The sequence below is a fragment of the Trachypithecus francoisi genome, unplaced genomic scaffold (genome assembly GCF_009764315.1).
Source record: "Trachypithecus francoisi isolate TF-2019V2 unplaced genomic scaffold, Tfra_2.0 Lachesis_group12, whole genome shotgun sequence".
In the NCBI taxonomy this organism is placed as follows: domain Eukaryota; kingdom Metazoa; phylum Chordata; class Mammalia; order Primates; family Cercopithecidae; genus Trachypithecus; species Trachypithecus francoisi.
The window spans coordinates 23,662,621-23,689,851 of NW_022681457.1; the positions used below are offsets into that span (position 1 = coordinate 23,662,621).

Here is a 27,231-nt window from a genome sequence, read left to right on the forward strand (position 1 = left end):
GTCCCAGCTGCTTGGGAGGCTGAGGCAGGAGAATGGCGTAAACCCAGGAGGCGGAGCTTGCAGTGAGCTGAGACCCGGCCACTGCACTCCAGCCTGGGCGGCAGAGCGAGACTCCGTCTCAAAAAAAAAAAAAAAAAAAAATTAGGCATACATAGTGGCATGCACTTGTAGTCCCAGCTACTGGCGAGGCTGGGGTCGGAGGACTGCTTGAACCCGGGGAGCAGAGGTTGCAGTGAGCCAAGATCATGCTTCCAGCCTGGATGACAGAGGGAGACCCTGTCTCAAAATTTAAAAAAAAAAAAAAAATTACATAAGTGAATAGATGTGATTTTTTTAATTGAGATAAAAAGTTGTTGGAAAGTATTAGAACTACAGAGGATTGAGTAGATTTTTAAAACATAGGAAACAAGTAGAACTTAAAAATAATGTAACAGTTAAGTAGAAGAGTTTGGCTAGCTAAATTTTTATCTCTTAGAGTATGGAGTCTAATGGACACCAAGATAGTACATTTCAAAATAGGCATGTAAGAATATTATTTAGCTTATTCTTTAGAATTAAAAAGAGAAAAGTTCAGTGTGCTTCTAGGGAGGGCAAGTGTTGAATTTTTTTTATCATGTGCTGTACTTTTTAATTTTTTTTATGTACACACAAAGAGATATTTAGAAAAAAAAAAGAATATGGACAGGCATAGTAGCTCATGCCTGTAATCCCAGCACTTTGGGAGGCCAAGGCAGGTGGATCACTTGAGGTCAGGAGTTTGAGACCAGCCTGGCCAACATGGTGAAATCCCATCTCTACTGAAAATACAAAAATTAGCCAGGTATGGTGGCACGCACCTGTCGTCCCAGCTACTCGGGAGGCTGAGGCAGGAGAATAGCTTGAACCTGGAGGGTGGAGATTGCACCACTGCAGTCCAGCCTGGTCGAGAGTAAGACACCGTCTCAAGAAAAAAGAATAGAAAAGAACCAAGAGTATAGGTCCGTTTGAAAAGCAGCTAAATGGAATTGAGTAGAATGGTGCTTCTCAAACTTTAGCACGCTCCAGAAACACCTGGAGGACTCCCCCAGCATTTCTGATTTTGCAGGAGTGGCGTGGGATTCAAGAATTTGCATTTTTTTTTTTTTTTTTTTGAGACGGAGTTGCACTCTGAAGCCCAGGCCGGAGTGCAGTGGCACAATCTCAGCTCCACTGAACCTCCACCTCCCGGGTTCAAGCGATTCTCCTGCCTCAGCCTCCCGAGTAGCAGGCACCCACCACCATGCCCGGCTAATTTTTGTATTTTAGTAGAGACAGGGTTTCACCACGTTGGCCATGCTGGTCTTAAACTCCTGACCTCAGGTGATCTGCCTGCCTTGGCCTCCCAAAGTGCTGAGATTACAGGCATGAGCCACTGTGCCCAGCCAGTTTTGCATTTCTTCTAACAAGCTCCTAGGTATTGGTGATGCTGCTAATTCAGATCCCATGCCTCAGACCCAGTGGAGTAGAGCGTTATTTAGGGATGAATATAGGTCTCCCCACGTTATTCTCTTCATCTGAAACGCCTTCTCACGCTACTCTCGTCTTTTTTTTTTTTTTTTTTTTTTTTTTGAGACGGAGTCTCGCTCTGTCTCCCGGGCTGGAGTGCAGTGGCCGGATCTCAGCTCACTGCAAGCTCCGCCTCCCGGGTTTACGCCATTCTCCTGCCTCAGCCTCCGAGTAGCTGGGACTACAGGCGCCTGCCACCTCGCCGGCTAGTTTTTTCTATTTTTTAGTAGAGACGGGGTTTCACCGTGTTAGCCAGGATGGTCTCGATCTCCTGACCTCGTGATCCGCCCGTCTCGGCCTCCCAAAGTGCTGGGATTACAGGCTTGAGCCACCGCGCCCGGCCTTTTTTTTTTTTTTTTTTTTTAAGAGAGAGACAAGGTCTCGTTATATTGCCCATGCTGGCCTCTAACTCCTAGGCTCAAGAGATTGTCCCATCTCAGCCTTCCAAAGTGCTGGGATTACAGGTATGAGCCATCACAGCCAGCCCTCTCTTCTTTTCTTTTTTCTTTTTTTTTGAGACAGAGTTTTGCTCTTGTTGCCGAGGCTAGAGTGCAATGGCGTGATCTTGGCTCACTGCAACTTCCACCTCCCAGGTTCAAGCGATTCTCCTGCCTTAGCCTCCCGAGTAGCTGGGATTACAGGCATGTGCCACCATGCCTGGCTAATTGTGTATTCTTAGAAGAGACAGGGTTTCATCATGTTGGTCAGACTAGTCTTGAACTCCAGACCTTAGGTGATCCGCCCACCTCGGCCTCCCAAAGTACTGGGATTACTGGTGTGATCCACCACTCCCGGCCTCTTTTCTTTATAAATTTTGGAAAATCCTTTGTTTAGAAACTCTCCATCCAAGAATAGGGAGTGCCTGGGTGTTGATGTCCTTCCAGACCATTGTTCTCCAAAGCTGGAGGAATCTGTGTCTGTGCCTCGGGCGCAGGGCCTCGCCCAGAGCAGATACCTCATCAGTGCTGCTCACATGGAGTTGCTGAGTCATTCCAATCAAGCTGAAGGACATGAACTAATAGGGAACAGATCAGCACAGTTACCAATTCAGTCCAGAAAAATTCAAGTAGGGGAGGAAGATGGATGGCTTACCCAGGGTTGGGAATGGAAAAGGTGTGTCATTGAGGGTGCAGAGCAGGCATGTCGTGGCCTGTGTGAGCATCATTAAAGGAATGATCAGGCCGGGCACGGTGGCTCAAGCCTGTAATCCCAGCACTTTGGGAGGCCGGGACGGGCGGATCACGAGGTCAGGAGATCGAGACCATCCTGGCGAACACGGTGAAACCCCGTCTCTACTAAAAAATACAAAAATCTAGCCGGGCGAGGTGGCAGGCGCCTGTAGTCCCAGCTACTCGGGAGGCTGAGGCAGGAGAATGGCGTAAACCCGGGAGGCGGAGCTTGCAGTGAGCTGAGATCCGGCCACTGCACTCCCGCCCGGGCCACAGAGCGAGACTCCGTCTCAAAAAAAAAAAAAAAAAGGAATGATCTGCAATTAGGTCTTTACCTTAGTTGCATAACAAAATCACTGATTTTAATACCTGTTCCTGGGCCCCACCCCAGAGATTCGGATATAATTTTTCTGGGGTATGGCATGGACATCAGATGATTTTAAAATTTCTTGGGTGATTCTAATATGCAGCCTGGGGTAAGAAAAGTAGTCTACAGGGTTTGCAAATAAAAAATCAACTAACGCTTAAGCCAGGTGCAGTGGCTCACGCCTGTAATCCCAGCACTTTGGGAGGCTGAGGTGGGTGGATCGCTTCACGTCAGGAGTTCAAGACCAGCCTGACCAAGGTGGTGAAACCCCCCCCCTCTACTAAAAATACAAGAATAGGCTTATTTTTGATTACAGGCATGTGCATGGTAGCACATGCCTGTAATCCCAGCTGCTCAGGAGGCTGAGGCAGGAGAATCACTTGAACTTGGGAGGCAGAGGTTGCAGTGAGCTGAGATCGCGCCACTGCACTCCATCCTGGGCAACAGAGCGAGACTCTGTCTCAAAAAAAAAAAAAAAAATCCAAATTAATGCCATGAAGACAGTGATAAACTGCAGGAAAAGGACAAACGGTTTGAAAGTTGAAGACCTAGTCCAAGTTAGGTAGGAGAGGTAGGCTGTAGTGTCAGAAAGTTGTGAGTTTGAATCCTTTTACTAAAGTCTAACCTTCTATTCCTCTAAAACAGGGACTATGGAGCTCCTTTCTTAACAAGGTTGCTCAGAGGATTAAATGAGGTGTGATGTAATGTGTCTAATAAATACAGTATGTTGCAAATGGTAAATACTAAGTGGTATCTTATTACTTTCATGGTAATAACATAGGCTTGAAGTTAGAGAAACTAAAATTCCTTAATAAAATCCTGAAAGTGGAGTGGTTTTCCAGGTGGCATTTGAGGTGTGTGCCACTAGGTGGCGATGTGGCTGGAAGTCAGTTTGCCCTTTTCGAATTTTACTCCAAATGCTTCACACTTCGGACCTAAGATTTTTTTTTTTAGACGGAGTTTCGCTCTTGTTACTCAGACTGGAATGCAGTGGTGCGATCTTGGCTCACTGCAACCTCCGCCTCCTGGGTTCAAGCGATTCTTCTGCCTCAGCCTCCTGAGTAGCTGGGTGTGGCGCATGCTGCCACACCCAGCTAATTTTGTATTTTTAGGAGAGATGAGGTTTCTCCATGTTGGTCAGGCTGGTCTTGAACTCCTGACCTCAAGTGATCCACCCACCTCAGCCTCCCAAAGGCTGGGATTACAGGTGTGAGCCACCACGCCCAGCTCAATCTCTAGGTTTTTAACAGACACATAAAAATCAATATATTCTGGTGTCACTAAAATCAGGGTCACTAGATTCTAGACAAAAACTTTAAGCAGCTGTGCTTTCTATGTCAGTAAGTTATACCAAAGGCCAGGCATGGGATTTTCTTGTGTGTGTGTGTTTTCTGTAATGTGTCCCCATCTTAAGATGCCAACTTTCTCAGGGATCACCGTAACTTTACAGCCTTCCTGTTTGTTTTCAACATGTGTACACCCATAGGTCGAGGGTCCATCTGCGTGTAAGTGCTAAGGATATTTATGTTTTGCGTGTGTGTGTGTGTGTATGTGGTGTGTGTGTTTTTTTTTTTTTTTTTTTTTGAGACAAGGTCTCACTTTGTCCCCCAGGCTGGAGTGCAGTGGCGCAATCATGGCTCACAGCAGCCTTGATCTGCCAGGCCTCCCACTTCGGCCTCCCAAAGTGCTAGGATTACAGGCATGAGCCACCACACCCAGCCAGTGCTAAATTTCAGATTTGGTACTGAAAGACTTGGATTCTAATAAGTCTAAGGGCTAATATTTTTTTTTTTTTCTGGAACCTTTAGGAAAGTTCTAAGCAAGGAGCTCAAGCTTTTATGCATTGTAATATGTTACTTATCTGGAAATTATTGTGACTTCTCAATTCTCAAAACATAATACCTAAACCTGTTTTTAAAGAAAGGTACTCAACCTAGGTCCATGCAGTAAAGACTTCTACTTTATTATTCATTTACAAAGCTTAATAAATATACAAGATTTCACTGTAGAATATACAGTTGTAATGAAGTTTAATGTTCCTTTTACCCTAAGTTATTAAATGCAACATGGAGGCAAAGCACAAGAGAGTACATGAGAATAAATATCTTCTTAAAGGAAAACAGTGGGGAAGGTGGCACAAATTAAGGAAATTCACATCAAAGGGAGAACTCTGTTGAAGAAACAGTGAGGCAGAAACCATTGGCAGAAGGAAACATGGAATGAGTTGTGAGTGCCGTTGGAGGGGGGAACACAGAGTGAGTGGGGACAGCAGCCTGAGGGGGAAATGCCTGTGGAGGGGGGAACACAGAGTGAGTGGGGACAGCAGCCTGAGGGGGAAATGCCTCCGGAGGGGGGAACACAGAGTGAGGGGGAACAGCAGCCTGAGGGGGAAATGCGTCCGGAGGGGGGAACACAGAGTGAGGGGGGACAGTGGCCTGAGGGGGAAATGCCTCCGGAGGGGGGAACACAGAGTGATGGGGGACAGCGGCCTGAGGGGGGAATGCGTCCGGAGGGGGGAACACAGAGTGAGGGGGGACAGCGGCCTGAGGGGGAAATGCCTCCGGAGGGGAGAACACAGAGTGAGGGGGGACAGCAGCCTGAGGGGGGAATGCGTCCGGAGGGGGGAACACAGAGTGAGGGGGGACAGCAGCCTGAGGGGGGAATGCGTCCGGAGGGGGGAAAAACACAGAGTGAGGGGGGACAGCGGCCTGAGGGGGAAATGCCTCCAGAGGGGGGAACACAGAGTGAGGGGGGACAGTGGCCTGAGGGGGAAATGCCTCCGGAGGGGGGAACACAGAGTGAGGGGGGATAGCAGTTTGAGGGGGGAACACAGATTGAGAGGGAAGCAGGCTTGTCGGTTCTTCCACAGATGCAGCTGTCTCTGACTGTTCCTTAGGCACAGAGGACAAGGCTGCGGCCTCCCCATCCTCTGGCGGGAGGATTTCTTCCTGCTTTTTCTTCAGGCCAGTGGCCTCCCTCGCCTCAGGTGGGGGGATCTTCTCCTTCTCTTCCTCCCGGTCCATAGTCTCCTCCTCAGGTGGGGGAATTTTCTCCACCTCTTCCCTCAGGTCCACAGTCTCCTCTTCCTTGGATGAGGAGATTTTCTCCACCTCTTTCTTCAGGTCTGTGGCCTCCCCCTCTTTGGGTTGGGAGAGTTCCTTCTCTTCCTTCAGATCAGGGGTCTCCTCCACCTCAGGTCGGCAATTACTAAATATTTGATAATAAGAGTTGGGGAGGATGAGGGGAAACCAAGTAGTTCATTAAATGCCTAGTGAGACTTTAAGTGAACACAACCATTTGGCAATTTAGGAAGTTCTACTAACTTTAATGGTAATGCATACCCATCACCAGCAATTCCTGATCTAGTTACCTGCCTTAACCACTCAAGATGTCTACAGCAGCACTGTGCCTAACAAGAAGGAGCATAAGTTTTCTGTTTATTTGTTTGTTTGTTTGTTTGAGACAGAGTCTCACTCTGTCACCCAGGCTGGAGTGCAGTGGCGCAATCTCAATTCACTGCAACCTCCGCCTCCTGGGTTCAAGCGATTCTCCTGCCTCAGCCTCCCTAGTAGCTGGGATTACAGGCACCCACCACCATGCCCGGCTAATTTTTGTATTTTTAGTAGAGATGGGGTTTCTCAATGTTGGCCAGGCTCATCACAAACTCCTGACCTCGGGTGATCCACCACCTCGGCCTCCTAAAGTGCTGGGATTACAGATGTGAGCCACTGCACCCAGCCAAGAAGGAGCATAAGTTTAAAGGACCTGCAGGCATAAACTGAACCCACCTACCCCGTGTTGGGGGGCCAGGGCACCAGCCACATTTCCAGGCCTCTGGGTCCAGCGGGACATGAGAGAAAAGTTTACTGATCTGAGTAATGCAAAATGCAGGACCACAGCTGCAGATCTTAGGACTGGCCCTGGCCCCACCCAGGTGAAAGGACCCCACATACTACAGCTCTGAAGCACATTCAGGCTACAGAGACCTTAATGCCTATTGTCCAGTTAAGGACCTCACAGTCCCTGTGCCTTCCCCAGAAGGAATCCCTTTCCTTCCCGTCTCCTCTCTCCACTCTGACCTGCATGTGTTCACATCTGCCTCCCATACTAGATGATATTGGCTGCAAGCTCACTGGAGGGCAGGCAACTTGTGCTTCCCCCGGGTTTCCTCTGCCCCATCTCTATTCTCGGAACCTTTCGCAGAGTTTACACCCAGGAGTGTAAGATTTACTTTTAAAAAAGAGCAAACTGGCCAGGCGCAGTGGCTCACACCCGTAATCCCAGTACTTTGGGAGGCCGAGGCACGGATCACCTGAAGTCAGGAGTTCAAGACCAGCCTAGCCAAGATGGTGAAACCCTGTCTCTACTAAAAATATGAAAATTAGCTGGGCATGGTGGCAGGCGCCTGTAGTCCCAGCTACTTGGGTGACTGAGGCAGAGAATTGCTTGAATCCGGGAAGCAGAGGTTGCAGTGAGCCAAGATCACACCACTGCACTCCAGCCTGGACAACACAGTAAGACTCCATCTCAAAAAAAAAGAGCAAACTTCACATTAGCCTCTTTGCCTTCCCTAAAGCACACAAACATCTCCCAGCCTTACCTCCGTGTTGTTCAGTCAGTCCCTGATGTTGGTGGTGGAAGAGCTCTCCAGTGGCGGGGCTGAGCCAGCTCACAGACCATATCTCAAAGTTGAACTTATATGAACTCAAAGCTGAACACACCCTTTGGAGATCAGATTATCCCCTTTCACAAGTCAAAGCCCCAGGAAGGTTTAACTCTGCTGCCTATCAAGTTACTTGTCAATCATCTCTTAAGACAAAAAGGCTTGATGGGGATTTCTTAGAGCTGTAAAGTCTAAAGTCATTCCTTTTTTTTTTTTTTTTGAGACAGGGTCTCACTCTGTTGCCCAGGCTGGAATCCAGTGGCACAATCATGGCTCGCTGTAGCCTCAACCTCCCGGGCTCGGGTGATCATCCCACCTCAGCCTCCCGAGTAGCCGGGGCTACAGTCATGCACCACCATGCTCAGCTAATTTTTGTATGTTTTGTAGAGTCAGCATCTCACCATGTTGCTCAGGGTGGTCTAAACTCCTGGACTCATGTGATCTGCCTACCTGGGCCTCCCAAACTGTTAGGATTACAGGCATGAGCCACCTTGCCCAGCCTAAAGTCATTCTTAAGGTGACATATTTGTGCTCTCCTTGTCTTCCTGCAAAAGACCAAGCTGTCAGTGAAATTCCTTCACATTTCTCATTCAGCCCCTTGGATTCCACTTCTACAAAATAGGCAGAAGCCTGGACAACCCCATGTGTCCTGGGTGGGTCTCTAAGATTCAGTATTATCAGTTTTTTTCATTTCAGGGTGAAGGAGTGAGCAAAAGGACTTCAGGTTTTAGAAGGATGTGAGTTTTTATATAAGACGATGCTATAGAAGTGTTTTTCTACTTTGCAGCTAGACTTTTTAAAAATTGATTTTTGGCCAAGCGTGGTGGCTCACGCCAGTAATCCCAGCACTTTGGGAGGCTGAGGCAGGCGGATTACTTGAGGTCAGGAGTTTGAGACCAGCCTGGCCAACATGGTGAAACCCGGTCTCTACTAAAAATGCAAAAATTAGCTGGGTGTGGTGGCACGCGACAGTAATCCCAGCTACTGGGGAGGCTGAGGCACGAGAATCACTTGAACCTGGGAGGCAGAGGTTGCAGTAAGCCGAGGTCATGTCACTGCACTCCAGCCTAGGCAACAGAGCGAGACACCATCTCAAAAACAAAAAAATTGATTTTTACCCAAATAAAACTATGACTTTGGTTTTACCATTTGTATGGCAGATTTCATGGACTCTTGAAAGGATCGTCTCTTTCTAAAAGACAATGAGCTGGCCTCAGTGGCTCACACCTGTATTCCCAGCTACTGAGAAGGCTGAAGTGGGAGGATCACTTGAGCCTAGGAGTTAAAGGCTGCAGTGAGCTATGATTGCACCACTGCACTCCACCCTGGATGACAGAGCAAGATCCCATCTCTAAAAATAAAATAAAAGCTAGAGAGCTTTCTTCCTAGAAAGCTAGGAAGGTTTCTAGGAAGTGGGGGTGAGGTGGTGGGTGTGTTATGCCTCCCACACCTCAGGCTGTCTCCTTGCAGTACCCTGGATAGTGAAGTACCCCCTGGTGCCAAGCACATGCCATCATGATGGTCTGCTCTATTTCCATCTTCTTGTCCCACTGTCCCTCTGCCCCTCCCCTTCCCATGCTCCAAAAATGCCTCACACAAGGTGATTTGCCTCACACCACAGACAATTAGGAGTACAAGGTTCTAGATGTGGATTTAAATCCTGGCTTTACCCCTTACCACCTGTGTGACTTAACCTCCCTGCTCCAGGTTCCTCATCTGTAATAGGGGACTAATAGCAGCACCTACCTCTCTAGGGACTCAGAAGGATGCTTAAAGACATACATAATGCAGCACCACCACAGCTGAATGTAAAATGAGCATAGCCGGGCGTGGTGGCTCATGCCTATAATCCCAACACTTTGGGAGGCCGAGATGGCCAGATCGCTTGAGGCCAGGAGTTCAAGACCAGCCTGGGCAACATGGTAAACCTCATCTGTACTAAAAATACAAAAATTAGCCAGGCGTGGTGGCATGCACCTGTAATCCTAGCTACTCCGGAAGCTGAGGCACAAGAATTGCTTGAACCTGGGAGGTGGAGGTTACAGTGAGGTGAGATTGTGCCGCTGCACTCCAGCCTGGGCAACAGAGTGAGACTCTGTCTCAAAAATAAACAAATATGATGACTCATGCCTGTAATCCCAGCACTTTGAGAGGCCAAGGGAGGTGGATCGCCTGAGGTCAGGAGTTTGAGACCAGGCTGGCCAACATGGTGAAGCCGTGTCTCTACTAAAAATACAAAAAAATTAGCTGGGCGTGATGACACACACCTGTAATCCCAGCTACTTGGGAGGCTGAGGCAAGAGAATTGCTTGAACCCTGGAGGCAGAGGTTTCAGTGAGCCGAGATCGTGCCATTGCACTACAGTCTGGGCAACAGAGCAAGACTCTGTCTCAAAAATAAATAATTAAATAAACAAATAAAATAAGCATAAAGTAAGTGCTCATTTTACATTCAACTATGGTGATGCTGCATTGTGTTGAATAAATGAGCGAGTAAAGGAAGGAGCAGACTGCCGTCACATCTTCGCATTTGACGATACCTTAGAGAAAACACTATTTTAGTGACTTTCTTCCTCAGCCTCATATGGACAGTCTGTTTCATGGTCAGCTGCCAACAGTACACGTGTAACTTCCCACAAAGCATAGGACTCCCCTCCACTACATCCTGAATTGGTTATTTTCAAGCCTCTATCTGAATGCTTGCTTCACTGAGGTGTTCATGTCCTAGCAAACTGTGCCATTCCATTCCATAACTGCCTTAATTGTTACTTTTTTTTCCCTCCTTTAAGAAGCCAATACCTATCTCCTTGTAACCTCCATCAGTCTCACCCTGCTCTGTGGAAATTCAGAAAATTGAGTCCCATAATCCCTATTCCTTATGACAGTTTTAGGTTCGTTCATTCACTCCACAATTATTAAGCAATTGTTATGTGCTAGACACATTAGCATTGTGCCAAGGAGAAGCAGTCCTGATCCTCACGGATCCTGTGATTGGGTGGGAAAGACAGTCAACATGCACATAGATACTAATCACCATAATTTGTGAGAAATACTTGGAGAGTGCTATGGAGAGGAAAACAGGAGAAATTAAACACGGATGGTCCAAGCAGGCTTGTAGAAGGGAAGTGACTTTTTTTTTTTTTTTTTTTTTTGAGACGGAGTCTCTCTCTGTCGCCCAGGCTGGAATGCAGTGGCCGGATCTCAGCTCACTGCAAGCTCCGCCTCCCGGGTTTACGCCATTCTCTCGCCTCAGCCTCCCGAGTAGCTGGGACTACAGGCGCCGGCCACATAGCCCGGCTAATTTTTTGTATTTTTTTAGTAGAGACGGGGTTTCACCGTGTTAGCCAGGATGGTCTCGATCTCCTGACCTCGTGATCCACCCGTCTCGGCCTCCCAAAGTGCTGGGATTACAGGCTTGAGCCACCGCGCCCGGCCGGGAAGTGACTTTTAAGCTGATGCCAGGTAGGCTGGTTTGGGGGATGGGGGGAATTCCCCACCCGCAGAGGGAACTGTGGAATGTGGAGTGGAGTGCAGAGAGACATGGATTAGAGGAGTAGGCTATGGAGGGAACTTTATATGCATAATTAGAGAGTCTGAATTTTATTCCAAGTCCAAAGGGAAACCACTACAAGGTTTTAAGCAGGGGAGTGCCCATACCCATTTTATATTTGAAAAGGTAACTGGCTACCGTGTGGGTGTGAGGTGAGACAAAAGTGAATGGGGATTCAAGTAACAGGCACTTGATGATGGACTGAATTAGGATGGTCACCTGTAGATGGAAAGTAAACCGTTTTGAGAAGGATTTTGGAGGTAGAATCCAGGGGACTTGATGGATTACATACAGCAAGCAGGAGTGGAGGGCTCAGATATTCAGAGAGCGATCAGCTATTGTGGCGGGCATCCTAGCGTCCTTTCCAGTTAGATAGGCACCAGCCAGCACACTAGTATTTTCACTATTTCACCTAGTAGATTTCTAACTGGGCAGCTGGAGGTGCCATTTACTAAAATGAGGAAAACTAGAAGAAAAGTGAATTGAAAGAAATGAATTGTTGGATCAAAAGTTTGGGTATTGTGTTAATTTTGATACGTCTCTGAGATACTAAAATGCAGATGTCAAGCTGGCAATTGGATATCACAGAGTAAGCTGGGATTTTTTTTATTTTTTATTTTTTTTTTGAGACAGAGTCTTGCTCTGTCATCCAGGCTGAAGTGCCATGGCATGATCTCCGCTCACTGCAACCTCTGCCTCCGGGATTCAAGCAGTTCTCCTGCCTCAGCCTCCCAAGTAGCTGGGATTATGGGCGCCATGGGCGCCCACCACCACACCCAGCTGATTTTTTTATTTTCAGTAGAGACCAGGTTTCACCATGTTGGCCAGGCTGGTCTTGAACTCTTTACCTCAGGTGATCCAGCCCGCTCTGCCTCCCAAAGTGCTGGGATTACAGGCGTGAGCCACCACGCCTGGCCTAAGCTGGGATTGTGAGCGTGTTATTGGAATGTAAAGCTGTGGGAATGTACATGCTGTCACTTGAGCCTGAGTGTGCAAGTGGACAATGGGCCCAGGACTGCATCATAAGAGATGAATGGAAGAAGAGCAAAGAGATGGAGAAACAGGCCCCCACAGAAGGAAAGCCAGAAGAATGTGGGTCATGGAAGTTTGGGTAGGAGATGGGGATGGAAACTGGAGAGGGGTAGGTTTATAAAGATGGTAGACTCCAAAAGTAGGGAGGATAAAAGAGTTCATGGACAAGTTAACCCTTCCAGTACACTTGCTGTGGAAGAGAGCAGAACTTGGGGGCAGGGAGAAATCTGTCATTTCCTCCTTTAATCTTTCATCCTAAATATTTCCCAATTCATTCCGTCATTCTTCATACAGTGGTATTTCCAGAAGATTCTGTAACTTGGACATAGCACTGTTTTCCCCAGAATAGGATGCTTCACCCAAAATGTGTTCTGGGGCAGGCCTGTTGTCTTTCTTTTTCTGCTCTACTTAACAGATGAAGCTTAATTTAGCAGTTTAGGCAGCCGTGCCCTCTGTTGGCCTTTTCTGAAACTGCAGTCAAGTCGAGCTTTGCAGTGCTGGCAGGCAAAGTTCCCTCTGTATTTGTGCAGTGAGAATTATAACCTAGAAGCAGGGGTAACCAAGGAGCTCTTGAGAAAGTATCTCTGGTAACTAGTTGAGGTGGAAAACAACTCCAGGATAAGGCGGCAGACTTTTATGATTCCCATTTAATAGATGAGGAAGCTGAAACTCAGATACGGCATTGATAAGTGGCTGAAACTGAACTCTGGAACTCCATCCTGAGTCCTGTTGTGGACTCCCAGAGCTATACTATATTTCTTCTAAATGCTTTAGAATGTTATTTGCAAAAAAAAAAAAATGTTATTTGGAGAATGCAAATATAAAGTGAGTGTTTAAATGCCATTATTCTACTATACGTTTGTTTTTGTGTGCGTTTGTGGGTTTCTTTAGTTATTTTTATTATTTTCTTTTTTGAGACAGAGTTTTACACTGGAGTGTAGTGGTATGATCTCTGCTCATTGCAACCTCTGCCTTCCGAGTATCTGGGACTCCAGGCGTGTGCCACCATACCGGCTAACTTTTTTTGTATTTTTAGTAGAGACAGAGTTTTGTCATGTTACCCAGGCTGGTCTTGAACTCCTGAGCTCGAATGATCCGCCCACCTCGGCTTCCAAAAGTGCTGGGATTACAGGTGCAAGCCACAGTACACAGCCTATTCTACTATACCTTTGTTCAGGACTATCTAAGAGGCAAATCTCAGGGAGTCAGAGATATTCATCCATTCTTTCACTCACCAGTTATTTACTGAGCACCTGCTCTGTGCTAGGCACTCTTCTATGTGATGGGGAGTACAGGAGTGAACAAAGCAGACAAACTTCCTGCCCTTACATTCTAATATGAAGCGATAGACAATAAATAAGATAAACAAGGTAAGATGTATGCAGTTCATTAGACAGTGATGGTGGTAAGAAGGAAACAGGCCAGGTGGGGTGGCTCACGCCTGTAATCCTCCCTACTTTTAGAGCCAAGGTGGGACAATTACTTGAACCCAGGAGTTTAAGACCAGCCTGAGCAACACAGTGAGACACTGTTGCTACAAAAACTAAAAAGTTAGCTGGGCATGGTGGTGCATGCCGGTAGTCCAGCTACTTGGAGGATGAGGTGGGAGGATCTCTTGAGCCCAGGAGGTCGAGGCTGCAGTGAGCTGAGATCATACCACTGGACTCCAGCCTGGGCGACAGCGAGTCCCCTTCTCAAAAAATAAAAGGCCAGGCATGGTGGCTCATGCCTGTAATCTCAGCACTTTGGGAGGCCAACACGGGCGGATCACTTGAGGTCAGGAGTTCAAGACCAGCCTAGCCAACATGGTAAAACCCCGTCTCTACTAAAAATCCAAAAAAATTAGCCAGGCGTGGTGGCGTGCGCCTATAATCCCAGCTACTTGGGAGGCTGAGGCACGAGAATTGCTTGAACTCGGGAGGCAGAGGCTACAGTGAGCCAAGATCGTGTCACTGCACTCCAGCCTGGGTGACAGAGTGAGACTCTGTCTCAAAAATAAATAAAAAAATAAATAAATGAAATAAATAAATATTTAGAAGGAACCAAGAAGCAGAGAAGGGGAACATGAAACATGGAGCTGGGATGTTGGCGTGGAAAGGTTAGTTACAGTGACCAGGGGAGGTGACTCAAAGGCCTAAGAGTAGGGAAGAAGCCAGCCACAAAGATGCCAAATACAGAACATGCCAGGCAGAAGGCACAGCGGTTAAAGTGCTGAGGTGGGGATGCGTCTGGCATGTGAGAGAAACAGCGAGGAGGCCGGCACAATGGGGCAGAGAGAATACCGAGGAGAATGTTAGGGGAGAGGCAGAGATGTCACAGGGCACATCACTGCAGATGACCCTAGAGGTTATAGGAGGGACTTCAGTGGTGATCCAAGAGAGTCGGCTTTCTTTGGACAGTTTTAAGCAAAATATTGGAATAATCTGCTCCATTGTAACAGAAACATCCTAGCCGCTATGGATGGAGGGGCTGAAGCAAGGGGACCAGTGAGAAGGCCTAGAAATGGTTTCATAGAAAAACCAATAGAATTTTGCCGGCCATGGTGGCTCACACCTGTAATCCCTGCACTTTGGGAGGCTGAGGCAGGTGGATCACCTCAGGTCAGAAGTTCAAGACCAGTCTGACCAACATGAAGAAACCCTGTCTCTACTAAAATACAAAACAATTAACTGGGCGTGGTGGTGCATGCCTGTAATCCCAGCTACTGGGAGGCTTGAGGCAAGAGAATCGCTTCAACCCAGGAGGCAGAGGTTGCGGTGAGCCGAGATCGCACCATTGCACTCCAGCCTGCGCAACAAGAGTGAAACTCCGTCTCAAAAAAATAAAAATAATAAAAAAATTTTAAAGAAAGAAAAACCAATAGAATTTCATGAGGATGGAATGTGGGTTGTGAGAGACAGAGATGAGCCAGGGATGACACCATCCTTGAAACTGGAAAAATCAAGTTGCAGTTGCCCAAGATGAAGAAGGCTCCAGGAGCAAAGGTTGCAGGGAGCAAAGGCTCCATTTTAGACATGTTAGCTTTGAGATTCCTGGAGATGTCCCATAGATGTCTATGGACTCAGTGACAACAGGATCCATATATCCAGTCGCCAACTGGATATATGGATCTGGTGTTAGGTAAGCATTGGAGCTAGAGGTACAGATTCAGGGATTATCATCACTTAAATTGTATTTACATTCATGAGATGGATGGAATGGGATATGGGATGGGATGGAATGGGAGACGATGGGATAATATGTTTAATGGAAAAGATAAGAAGCTCAAGGACTAAGCCCTGTGGCCCTCAGTTAGAGGTTTGAATGACAGAAGGAATGGCCAGAAATGGTGGAAAATAAACTAATGAATTGTGGTGTCATAGAAGCCAAACGAAGAAATGAAGAAAATAGTTTAAGGCTGGGCGCAGGGGCACATGCTTATAATCCCAACACTTTGGGATACCAAGGTGGGCAGATCACTTGAGCTCAGATGTGGGAGACCAGCCTGAGCAACATGGCAAAAACTCCATCTCTACAAATACAAAAAAATTAGCCAGGGCTGGGCATGGTGGCTCACGCCTATAATCCCAGCACTTTGGGAGGCCAAGGTGGGCGGATCACCTGAGGTCAGGAGTTTGAGACCAGCCTGGCCAACATGGTGAAACCCCGTCTCTACTAAAAATATAAAAATTAGGCCGGGCACGGTGGCTCACACCTGTAATCCCAGCACTTTGGGAGGCCAAGGCAGGTGGATCACGAGGTCAAGAGATGGAGACCATCCTGGCCAACATGGTGAAACCCCGTCTCTACTAAAAATACAGAAATTAGCCGGGCATGGTGATGTGTGCCTGTAGTCCCAGCTACTCGGGAGGTTGAAGCAGGAGAATCACTTGAATCCAAGAGGCGGAAATTATAGTGAACCAAGATCGTGCCACTGCACTCCAGCCTGGTGACAGAGCGAGACTCCGTCTCAAAAAAAAAAAATTAGTCAGGCATGGTGGCGGGTGTCTGTAATCCCAGTTACTCAGGAGGCTCAGTCAGGAGAATCACTTGAACCTGGGAGGCAGAGTTTGCAGTGAGCCAAGATCGCACCACTGCACTCCAGCCCAGGTGACAAGAGTGAAACTCTATCTCAAAAAAATAAATAAATTAGCTGGGCCTGGTGGTGCATACCTGTGGTCCCAGCTATGTGGGAGGCTGAGGTGGGACAATCACTTGAGCCTGGGAAGTCAAGGCTACAGTGAGTTGAAATCATATCACCGCACTCCAGCCTGAGCAACAGAGTAAGACTCTGTCTTAAAAAAAGAAAAAAAAAAAAAGTCTGAAAGAGAATAGTCCATCGTGTCAAATGGTCCAGATAAGTTGGATAAGATTAGGATTGAGAATTGACCCTTGGATATATATCGCATGGTTTCTCTAATTCTCCCCTTCCTTATAATGAAATACCTTGTTTTCACTTTTTCCCCAGGTTGTAGCAGATACCAACATAAGTGCCATAGCAGCTCAGCTTGAAAACATGTCTACAGGCTACCACCTTGGTTCACCCACTGCTGAACACCATCCGGAAGACGCAGAGTGAGTATTTCAGATGCTGAGGGCCTATTATGCATGTGGGCAAAGCTCAGAAGAACTTTTCCAGATACTCAAGTGCACTCTAAAGGAGAGGAGGCCAAAGCGCCCATGACTTTTCCTAAATCCTAGGGAATCCTTATTTCTCACAAGGCTTCATTCCACCATATGAGTTCTTGAAAGACCATTGTTGCAGGGCCTGCGCACATGCTGCACCTGGTCACTTTGACACAGTGCCTATGCCTGCTTCCCTAAGAAACCACGGATGTATAGCCCAAGTGCACCCTGCTTTATTGTGCAAGGAACCATGTTTCCTGAACTTCTAGGCTAAAATCTTGTTCTGAGATGAAATCTTGTTGTTATACTTGCTGACATGTTTCATTAAAACCAGTCATTGCAGTTAAAGTCATTCATAAATCAGGGTTTCTCAAACTAGAATGTGCATAAGTAATCTAAGGGCTGGGCACAGTGGCTCACGCCTGTAATGCCTGCATTTTGGGAAGCCGAGGCGGGTGGATCACCTGAGGTCAGGAGTTAGAGACCAGCCTGGCCAACATGTGAAACCCTGTCTCTATTAAAAATATAAAAAATTAGCCAGGCGTAGTAGCGGGTGCCTGTAATCCCAGCTACTAGGGAGGCTGAGGCAGGAGAATTGCTTGAACCCAGGAGGCAGAGGTTGCAGTGAGCCAAGATTGCACCACTGAACTCCAGCCTGGGCAATAAGAGGAAAACTCCATCTCAAAAAAAAAAAGAGTAATCTAGGTAGCATGTTTAAAGATGCTAGTTCCCCAGGCCACATCCCAAAATTCTGACTAGGTGGTCTATAGTGGATTCCAGAAACCTGATGTTAACAAGTTTCCCAGAGTGATTCCGCTACAGGTGGGCAAAGGATCTACAGTTTGAGAAATGCTGCCTAAAGCTATTCCTCGCAGGTACCAGCAGTGCCTGGTCACTAGTAGGTGCTTAATAAATGTTTGTTGACAGATCTGGATGGTTCCTTTGAAGGATCTCATGGTCATAGCCCATCCAACTTTTTCCTCGTAGTTCCCCACCTAAATGACATCCTGGAGTTTATTTTTCTTGAGGAAAGAATATTAAATTAAGCTCATTCTACCTTTTTCTCGTTATAAAAGTAATACATGCCTGCCATAGAAATACAACAAAACATAGAAATATAACATTTTTCAAATTATGGTGGCCTTTTCCTTAAAAGAAAAAAAAAAAAGGACCTTTATAGGAAGTACAGTGTACTTTTAGCATCCTTTGATGTGTCTGTGGAAATACAGAGATCCCCTTGTAATCTTAATTCCTTTGCTATAATTCCATGGCCTCTGGCAGGCTGGGAACAACAAGCTTAAAGGAATTTTAAAATCACTCATAACAAACATTGGGATTTTTTTTTTTTTTTTAACTAGTCTTCTATATGAAAGTAAATTTAAACTAATTGGTTGAAAATGTTATGATATTGTGAGATCAATGGAGGCAAATTCCATCTGATGTTGCCAGTTGAGGAGTAGAGCCACACTCCTCCCTCTTCCCCTGAAAACACGTCCCTGAGTATAAATAGGCACAATTATAAGGGTCTTTAATGATTTGGGGCCGTAGGTAGGAGGTAGCTCTAAAACAATGGCTTTGGGCATCTAGGTTCCCATTCCAGTATCTTTGGAAATGGGGGCTGTGTTTGAAAGAAGAAACATGAATCGAATTTGTATCCGGCCAGTGAGCTGTTACTGAGAGTGCCTTGTAAGGCCACGAAGTGGGGAAAAGTAGAGCCTTATTCATGACGTCGTAATCATTCAGCTATAGGGGACAATTCATCAGTATCTCAACAGATATTTACTGAGCACCATTCTAAGGCCAGACACTTAGATACAAGTGCTAGGTCCCGAGGACGCAAACTTAGAAATGTAAGTAAAGATACTGCCCCAGTCCCCAAAGAGCTGCCAGAGAAGTGGAAAAACAGACCCATAAATCCATGGTTATAAAAGATAACTGTGGGAGAGCTAAATTCATTGAGAGAGGGTCCTGTGAAACCATGGATATGGGGCATAACTCAGTGAAGGAATGTAGTTGGAGAAGCTAATGCTTAAGCTTAAGAGAACTGGAGCCTGCCTGGAGCCAGGCATAGTGGTGCATGCTTGTAGTCCCAGCTACTCAAGAGGCTGAGGTGGGAGGATCACTTGAACCCAGGAGTTTGAGGCTGCAATGGGCTGCAATTATTCCACTGTACTCCAGCCTAGGAGACAGAACAAGACCCTGTCTCAAAAAAAAAGAAAAAAATTTGGAATAAGCAGGTGGCATTCAAAATAGTTAAATGTGGTGGCTTACTCCTGTAATCCCAGCACTTTGAGAGGCCAAGGCCTGGGCAACATAGTCAGACTCTGTGTTTATAAAAAAATGTAAAGACAAACAGAACAGTTAAAAACAGTTAACAAGGCCGGGCGTGGTGGCTCACGCCTGTAATCTCAGCACTTTGGGAGGCCGAGGCAGACAGATCACCTGAGGTCAGGAGTTCAAGACCAGCCTAACCAACATGGAGAAACCCCAGCTCTACTAAAAATACAAAATTAGCCGGGCATGGTGGCGCACGCCTGTAATCCCAGCTACTTGGGAGGCTGAGGCAGGAGAATCACTTGAACCCAGGAGGCGGAGGTTGCGGTGAGCTGAGATCATGCCATTGCACTCCAGCCTGGTCAACAAGAGCGGAACTCCATCTCAAAAAACAAAAACAAACAAACAAAAAATCAGTTAATTTATATAGCATAGATCATCAGCAATAACTATGGATGTCTGCTGTAAACAACCAGTAAGTACATCAACAAACAACTGGTAACAATGTGAACCAGCTGAAAACCCTTTAATAAACCCAGCGAAATTGAAGAGGAAGAGAGGGAAGAATATTCTAGTTAAATAGAACAATAGGCCGGGCACGGTGGCTCAAGCCTGTAATCCCAGCACTTTAGGAGGCCGAGACGGGCGGATCACGAGGTCAGGAGATCGAGACCATCCTGGCTAACATGGTGAAACCCCGTCTCTACTAAAAAATACAAAAAACTAGCCGGGCGAGGTGGCGGGCGCCTGTAGTCCCAGCTACTGGGGAGGCTGAGGCAGGAGAATGGCGTTAACCCGGGAGACGGAGCTTGCAGTGAGCCAAGATCCGGCCACTGCACTCCAGCCTGGGCGACAGAGCGAGACTCCGTCTCAAATAAATAAATAAATAAAAATAAAAATAAATAAATAAATAGAATAATATATTCAAAGATCGCTTGTGTCCCCATTTTGCCAATTTCTCTAAACACATGAATGGCTGAGTTTATATGAGATGACTTTGCCTCTCAGACATGCATGTTGCCACAAAACAAAGGATGCTGCCAGTACACAAATGTGAATTACCTATCATAAATAAGACAGGGTCTGGGTTTCTGCCTTTTGAGCAATAGCATTTGGGAATAAGAAATTGGCATCACCTAAGCTTTCATTAAGATTAAATTACTGGGAACCCACATAGGTAATTTAATTTTTAGCCATGTTGTTTCTGAGAGAGAAGACTTCCACACTGGATGAAGCTTTGAAAAGCTAAATTTTACACTTGAAACAGATTTTCCTTCTCCATTTTGCTTCACCTTGGTTTCTCTCTTCTCTCCTGGATTTCGGTTCTCATTTACACAGTCATGATCCTGAGTTTCTGACAAGCACCACACATGGTGCTGGGAAGGCTCAGATGACTAAGACAAAGAGGTCATAGTCTGGTAGAGGAAATGGATGGCAAAGTAATTACAATATGATAGTCAGTGCCGAAATGGAAATTTGGACTCAGTGCAGAGGAAGCACAGAAAAGGATGTGGACGCCGGGCACGGTGGCTCATGCCTGTAATCCCAGCACTTTGGGAGGCCGAGGCAGGTAGATCACCTGAGGTCAGGAGTTCGAGACCAGCCTGGCCAACATGGTGAAACCTCGTCTCTACAAAAATACAAAAATTAGCCGGATGTGGTGGCAGACGCCTGTAATCCCAGCTACTCGGGTGGCTGAGACTAGGAGAACTGATTGAACCCGGGAGGCGAAGGTTGCTGTGAGCCGAGACCGCACCACTGCACTCCAGCCTGGGTGACAGAACGAGATTCTGTCTCAAAAAAAAAAAAAAAGAAGGCCGGGCGCGGTGGCTCAAGCCTGTAATCCCAGCACTTTGGGAGGCCGAGACGGGTGGATCACGAGGTCAGGAGATCGAGACCATCCTGGCTAACACGGTGAAACCCCGTCTCTACTAAAAAATACAAAAAACTAGCCGGGCGAGGTGGTGGGCGCCTGTAGTCCCAGCTGCTCGGGAGGCTGAGGCAGGAGAATGGCGTGAACCCGGGAGGCGGAGCTTGCAGTGAGCCGAGATCCGGCCACAGCACTCCAGCCTGGGCGACAGAGCGAGACTCCGTCTCAAAAAAAAAAAAAAAAAAAAAGAAAAGAAAAATGTGGAACCCATCCTCCCAAGAGAGGCAGGAGAACCTCACATTGGAAGTGAGTTTGGAGAATGAGTTCCTGCCTTAGGTGGAAGTGGCCAGGGCATTCAGGCAGAAAAGGAGCAGTAGTCTGGGTGTGGCAGCTCACGCCTGCAATCCCAGCACTTTGTGAGGCGTCAAATGGATCACCTGAGGTCAGGAGTTCGAGACCAGCCTGGCCAACATGGCGAAACCTCGTCTCTACTAAAAATACAAAACTTAGCTGGGCATGGTAGCACACCCGTGTAATCCCAGCTACTCAGAAGGCCGAGGCAGGAGAATCGCTTGAACCTAGGAGGTGGAGGTTGCAGTGAGCCAAGATTGTGCCACTGCACTCCAGCCTGGGCGACAGAGCAAGACTCTGTCTCAAAAGAAAAAAAAAGATAAAAGAAAAGGAGCAGCAGTTTCCTGAGCTGTGGGCTGCTGCTGCCTATTATGGACAAGAGTTCACGTGAAGTCTCCCACCACACTAGGAGACACGCTACCTCTCTTTCCATGCACATGCTTCAAGGATGTGATGACAGCTTCCTTCAGCTGTCAGCCGTAAGTTTAAAAGTTTAAAACTGGCTGGGTGCAGTGGCTCATGCCTGTAATCCCAGCACTTTGGGAGGTCGAGGCAGGCAGATCACTTGAGGTCAGGAGTTCGAGACCAGCCTGGCCAACATGGTGAAACCCCATCTCTACTAAAAATACAAAAATTAGCCAGGCATGGCACACACCCGCAGTCCCAGCTCCATCTCAAAAAAATAAATAAATAAAAAGAGTTAAAAACTAAGCATATAGAATAGTGCTTTGACAATTTCAGCATCATGACTTTAATTAGAAATCAGTGAGTTTTATGGAAGAGAAACCTCTAAAACATCAAGAACATAGGTGATTAATTGGCATGACGTGAGAAGTTTTAAAATAACTTTCTAGATTGCCTTCTGAGAGTTTGATTTGATAAACCAAACTTCATAGTTTTGCAGTATGAAAGTCTCTCTCAAATCTGTATTCTTCCAATAAAATGAAATTCCCTCTCGATATCTATTCTGGAATTAAACAGCATGCATTGTGTTTTCAGAACACCTCCACCTAAGATTATTACTTTGGAGAAAGGCTCTGCAGGATTGGGGTTTAGTATTGTAGGGGGTTATGGAAGTCCCCATGGAGACCTGCCAATTTATGTCAAGACTGTATTTGCAAAGGTATATTTTCTTTTTTAATGTACTTTAAAAAAATTAAACCTAGGTGAGATTTTTTTTTAAGTGCTTTGCTTAGCTTTACTTTGGATTAAACCTGGATGTGTGCATGTATGCTTATTTCATTTGAATCTTATAGGAAATTCTCACACCAGAATAGTGAAAGAAGAGTTCTTTTACAATGGCGGAGTCACAGAAGTGCAGTTTTCTTTGGACTCTATTACGGAAGCAGATGCTCACAGATTTTTAGAGTGTCTTCTTTCAGCAACACAGCATAAGGAGCAGTGCCACTCTTTAGAAGGTGTCCTTGGAAATATTGTTCTGAACTAGAAAAAGGATTTGGCCTTCTTCTTGAAAATAATAGGCACTGGAGGCTAAGGCAGAAAGGTTTGTGCTGTGCAAGCCTCGAATCAGTGCATTCTGCATTCTTTTTTTTTTTTGAGATGGAGTTTTGCTCTTGTCACCGAGGCTGGAGTGCAATGGCGTGGTCTCAGCTCACTGCAACCTCCGCCTCCCCAGGTTCAAGCAATTCTCCTGTCTCAGTAGCTAGGACTCCAGGCGCATGCCACCACACCTGGCTAATTGTTGTATTTTTGGTAGAGACGGGGTTTCGCCATGTTGCCCAGGCTGACTTCAAACTACTGAGCTCAGGCGATCCACCCACCTCGGCCATCCAAAGTGCTGGGATTATAGGTGTGTGTCACTGTGCCCAGCCTGAGTAATTATTTTTAACTTCATTGTAATTTTTTTAATTGGAATTTAATTTTTAAATAAATTTTGAAGATCTCTGAGAAGTATTTCAAATTGATATTACAATTTTTTTTCTTCTTTGGTTTTATCACAGTCATTTGTTTATGAACAGATCTTGTTGAACTGCTTTATTTTCCTAAAGAAATAAAGGTCTTCAAGGCTGGGCATAGTGGCTCACGTCTATAATCCCAGCACTTTGGGAGCCTGAGGTGGGCGGATCACCTGAGTTCAAGACCAGCCTGGTCAACATGGTGAAACCCTTCTCTACTAAAAAACACAAAAACTAGCCTGGCGTGGTGGTACACACCTGTGATCCCACCTACTTGGGAGGCTGAGACATGAAAATCCCCTGAATCTGGGAGGCAGAGGTTGCCATGAACCCAGATGGCACCACTACACTCCAGCCTGGGCAACAGAGTGAGACTCCATCTCAAAAAAAAAAAAAGAGAGAGAGAGAGATAAAGGTCTTCGAAAGGAGGAATAAGAAGGAATCTGTCTCTTTCTAGAAAGCTATACTATACATTAAATACAAGCTTGCTTTTACCTGTGCAGATCTTAGATCTTATCACCTGTTAATTGGGCCCAGTGAACTGCCATAAAACCCTTAAGTCATTTGGCATTTGCTTTTGGACCACATTGAGCAGCTGCACATTTACCCACTTCCTGCGTCTTGCTAGAGTGCCTATTAGGGCACAGCATTCCCAAACACAACCTGTTAAACTGGTTATAGGCAAAAGTGGAGAGGAAAGGCAGCACAGAAACATTCTGGGTAGCAGAATGCTTATCCCCAAGGTAGATAAACCATAAACTGACCATCCTTCTCCTATGACACATTTAATACCATAAGTTGTTGGGATAATTATTCTTTGGAGGGCATTATTATACTTTGCTTTTGAAATAGCCAGCTATGTAGATAAGGACAGTGGGAAGGCTGCATAATTAGCCCCCATGTTTTAACACGTTCTGCTGGCCTGCCGTTGCCTCCACAAAGCCCCTCCAGAATGTTTGCCATCACCCATTCACTTCGTGTAACTGGATACAGACACAACATGGGGTCAGCTTCTAAGGCCTTTTGACCTGGATCCAGAGCTCAGCAGGCTGCCCCAGCTGTCTACACTTTCAATAGATTGATAGGCTGGGACCCAGACACGTTTTGACAGGACACCAGAACATACAGGTGGGAGCCAGACACCCTGACGTGGCACCAGAACATACAGCTAAGAGTAAAATGCCTGTGCATTGCTGGTGAATTTTTAAAAGAACCCAGCAGCATCCACACAGTGGGACAAGAGCAGTGGGAATAAAGAATGGACTGCGGCTCACACAGAATGCCCTCTTCAAAGGCCCCACTGAAAGAGCTCCTTTAGGAAGCACCCATGGAAGTAGAAACATTGTAAGGAATAGATATTGAATATCCTTCGTGCATTTCATTACTTACAGAATGGCACACCTAAAAATGAAAAGCTCTGAATTTAAAAAAGTAAGAAGACAAATTTCTAAGCCCTATCCAGTGGCCCACTTAGCACAGTCAGTCTTACTAAAAGAATATTCCAGGCTAGGCACGGTGGCTCACACCTGTAACCCCAGCACTTTGGGAGGCCAAGGCAGGCAGATCACGAGGTCAGGAGATCGACACCATCCTGGCTAACACGGTGAAACCCTGTCTCTACTAAAAATATAAAAAAATTAGCCGAGCGTGGTGGTGGTCACCTGTAGTCCCAGCTACTCTGGAGGCTGAGGCAGGAGAATGGCATGAATCTGGAAGGCAGAGCTTGCAATGAGCTGAGATCACGCCACTACACTCCAGCCTGGGCGACAGAGCAAGACTCTGTCTCAAAAAAAAAAAAAAAAAGAATATTCCAGTAGGGCAGGACATGGTGGCTCACACCTGTAATCCCAGCACTTTGAGAGGCTGAGGCAGGAGAATAACTTGAGTCCAGGAGTTCAAGATCAGCCTGGACAACAACAAAAATGAGATGGGGACAACCCCATCTCTAAAATGAAAAAGATTTTTTTAAAAACTCCAATGTAGGCCAGGCATGGTGGCTCACGCCTATAATCCCCAGCACTTTGGGAGGCCGAGGCAGGCAGATCACTTGAGGTCAGGAGTTCAGAACCAGCCTGGCCAACATGGTGAAACCTTCTCTCTACTAAAAATACAAAAATTAGCCATTTGTAGTGACAGGCACCTGTAATCCCAGCTACTTGGGAGGCTGAGGCACAAGAATCACTTGAACCTGGGAGGTGGAGGTTGCAGTGAGCTGAGATCACACCACTGCTCTCCAGCCTGAGCAACAGAGTGAGACTCAGTCTCAAAAAAAAAAATCCAAGCCAGCCTTAGGTCTTAGTCCCTTCAGCAGCTGAATTTTACCCTAAGCCAAATAAGAGATTGACCTAAAGACTTCAGCAACTCTAAAAATTTAAGGAGCAGTTTTTCAGAGCCTATGAAATCTGAACCATGAACTTGGTTGTCACTAGTGTTTTATTTACCACCATGTTGAGTAAATGCCATGTGTCATACATTTAATCCTTAGAACAGGCCACAAGGTAGATAGTAGATGCCCATTTTATGGCATCTGAGAAGACTAAGTGACCAACTTGGGACAAATAGCAAGTGAGTAAAGAGGCACAATTATGAAGTAGGTAGAGGTTTTCAAGCAATGTATTTATTTCGATTTTACCTTTTCTCCTGTAGTCCACAAATGCCACATTGGTAAAGTAGGAGAATAGATACATATCAGTAAGTGCTCATCAACCAAGCACTGCAACACCAGAGAGAGTCCAAATCCTAGAAAGTTAAAAAATCATCCTGGCTGGGCACAGGTTCACACCTGTAATCCCAGCACTTTGGGAGGCTGAGGCGGGTGGATCACCTGAGGTCAAGAGTTCGAGACCAGCCTGGCCAACATGGTGAAACTCTCTCCTAAAAATACAAAAATTACCCAGGCCTGATGGCAGATGCCTGTAATCCCAACTACTCGGGAGGCTGAGGCAGGAGAATTGCTTGAACTCGGGAGGTGGAGGTTGCAATGAACCGAGATCGCACCATTACACTGCAGCCTGGGCGACAAGAGTGAAACTCCTTCTCAAAAAAATTTAAAAAATTTTTTTTGCATTACTAAAAAAGATAAAGAGCTTAACATAGTTTTTAAAAAACTAATTTGCATAGATATCTGAGATTTACTGAAGCCCTTAAATCTTAGCATGTGAAATTTAATGAAATCAACTTTGCTTGTAATTCTGATTTTATCCAGTAAAATTACTTGTTTAATTTTGTCTTTAGTACAGTTGACCCATTACTTTCTTAAAAGATTTGAGTGAAGTTGCAAGTTTTGGGTTTTTTGTTTTTTGGGTTTTTTTTTTGAGTCAGAGTTTCGCTCTTTTTGCCCAGGCTGAGTGCAATGGGGCGATCTCAGCTCACTGCAGCCTCCGCCTCCCAGGTTCAAGTGATTCTCCAGCCTCAGCCTCCCAAGTAGCTGGGATTACAGGTGTGCGCCATCACACCCAGCTAATTTTTTTATTTTTAGTAGAGACAGGATTTCACCATGTTGGCCAGTCTGGTCTCGAACTCCTGATTTCAGACGATCCTCCTGCCTTGGCCACCCAAAGTGCTGGGATTACAGGCATGAGCCACTGTGCCTGGCCAGTTGCAAGTTATTAATACTTAATTTTGATATTTTGTCCACAGTATATACCTGATTTCGAATACTTTATTTTATTGAGACAGTGCTCACTCTGTCACCCAGTCTGGAGTGCAGTGGCACTATCTCAGCTCACTCCAATCTCTGCAGGTTCAAGTGATCCTCCTGCTCAGCCTCCCAAGTAGCTGGGATCACAGTCATAAGCCACCATGGCCGGCTAATTTTTTGTAGAGGCAGAGTTTCACCATGTTGCCCAGGCTGGTCTCAAACTCCTGAGCTCAAGCAATGCTCTCACCTGAGATTCCCAAAGTGCTGGGAT

The 27,231-nt window shown here is 46.2% G+C and overlaps 1 protein-coding gene across 5 annotated transcripts in view; it reads left to right on the top strand.

The window, feature by feature from the left end:
• The window catches only part of PATJ (PATJ crumbs cell polarity complex component), a 434,245-nt gene that overhangs the window by 402,929 nt on the left and 4,085 nt on the right, over nucleotides 1-27,231 (top strand). For 3 of the 5 annotated variants that reach the window (XM_033225088.1, XM_033225090.1, XM_033225089.1), the window contains 2 exons: nucleotides 16,752-16,858; nucleotides 22,404-22,527. In XM_033225088.1, the coding sequence (XP_033080979.1) occupies nucleotides 16,752-16,858; nucleotides 22,404-22,527 (231 nt within the window). The remainder of the gene's footprint in view (nucleotides 1-16,751; nucleotides 16,859-22,403; nucleotides 22,528-27,231) is intronic. The other 2 variants (XM_033225091.1, XM_033225092.1) reach the window with 1 other exon arrangement.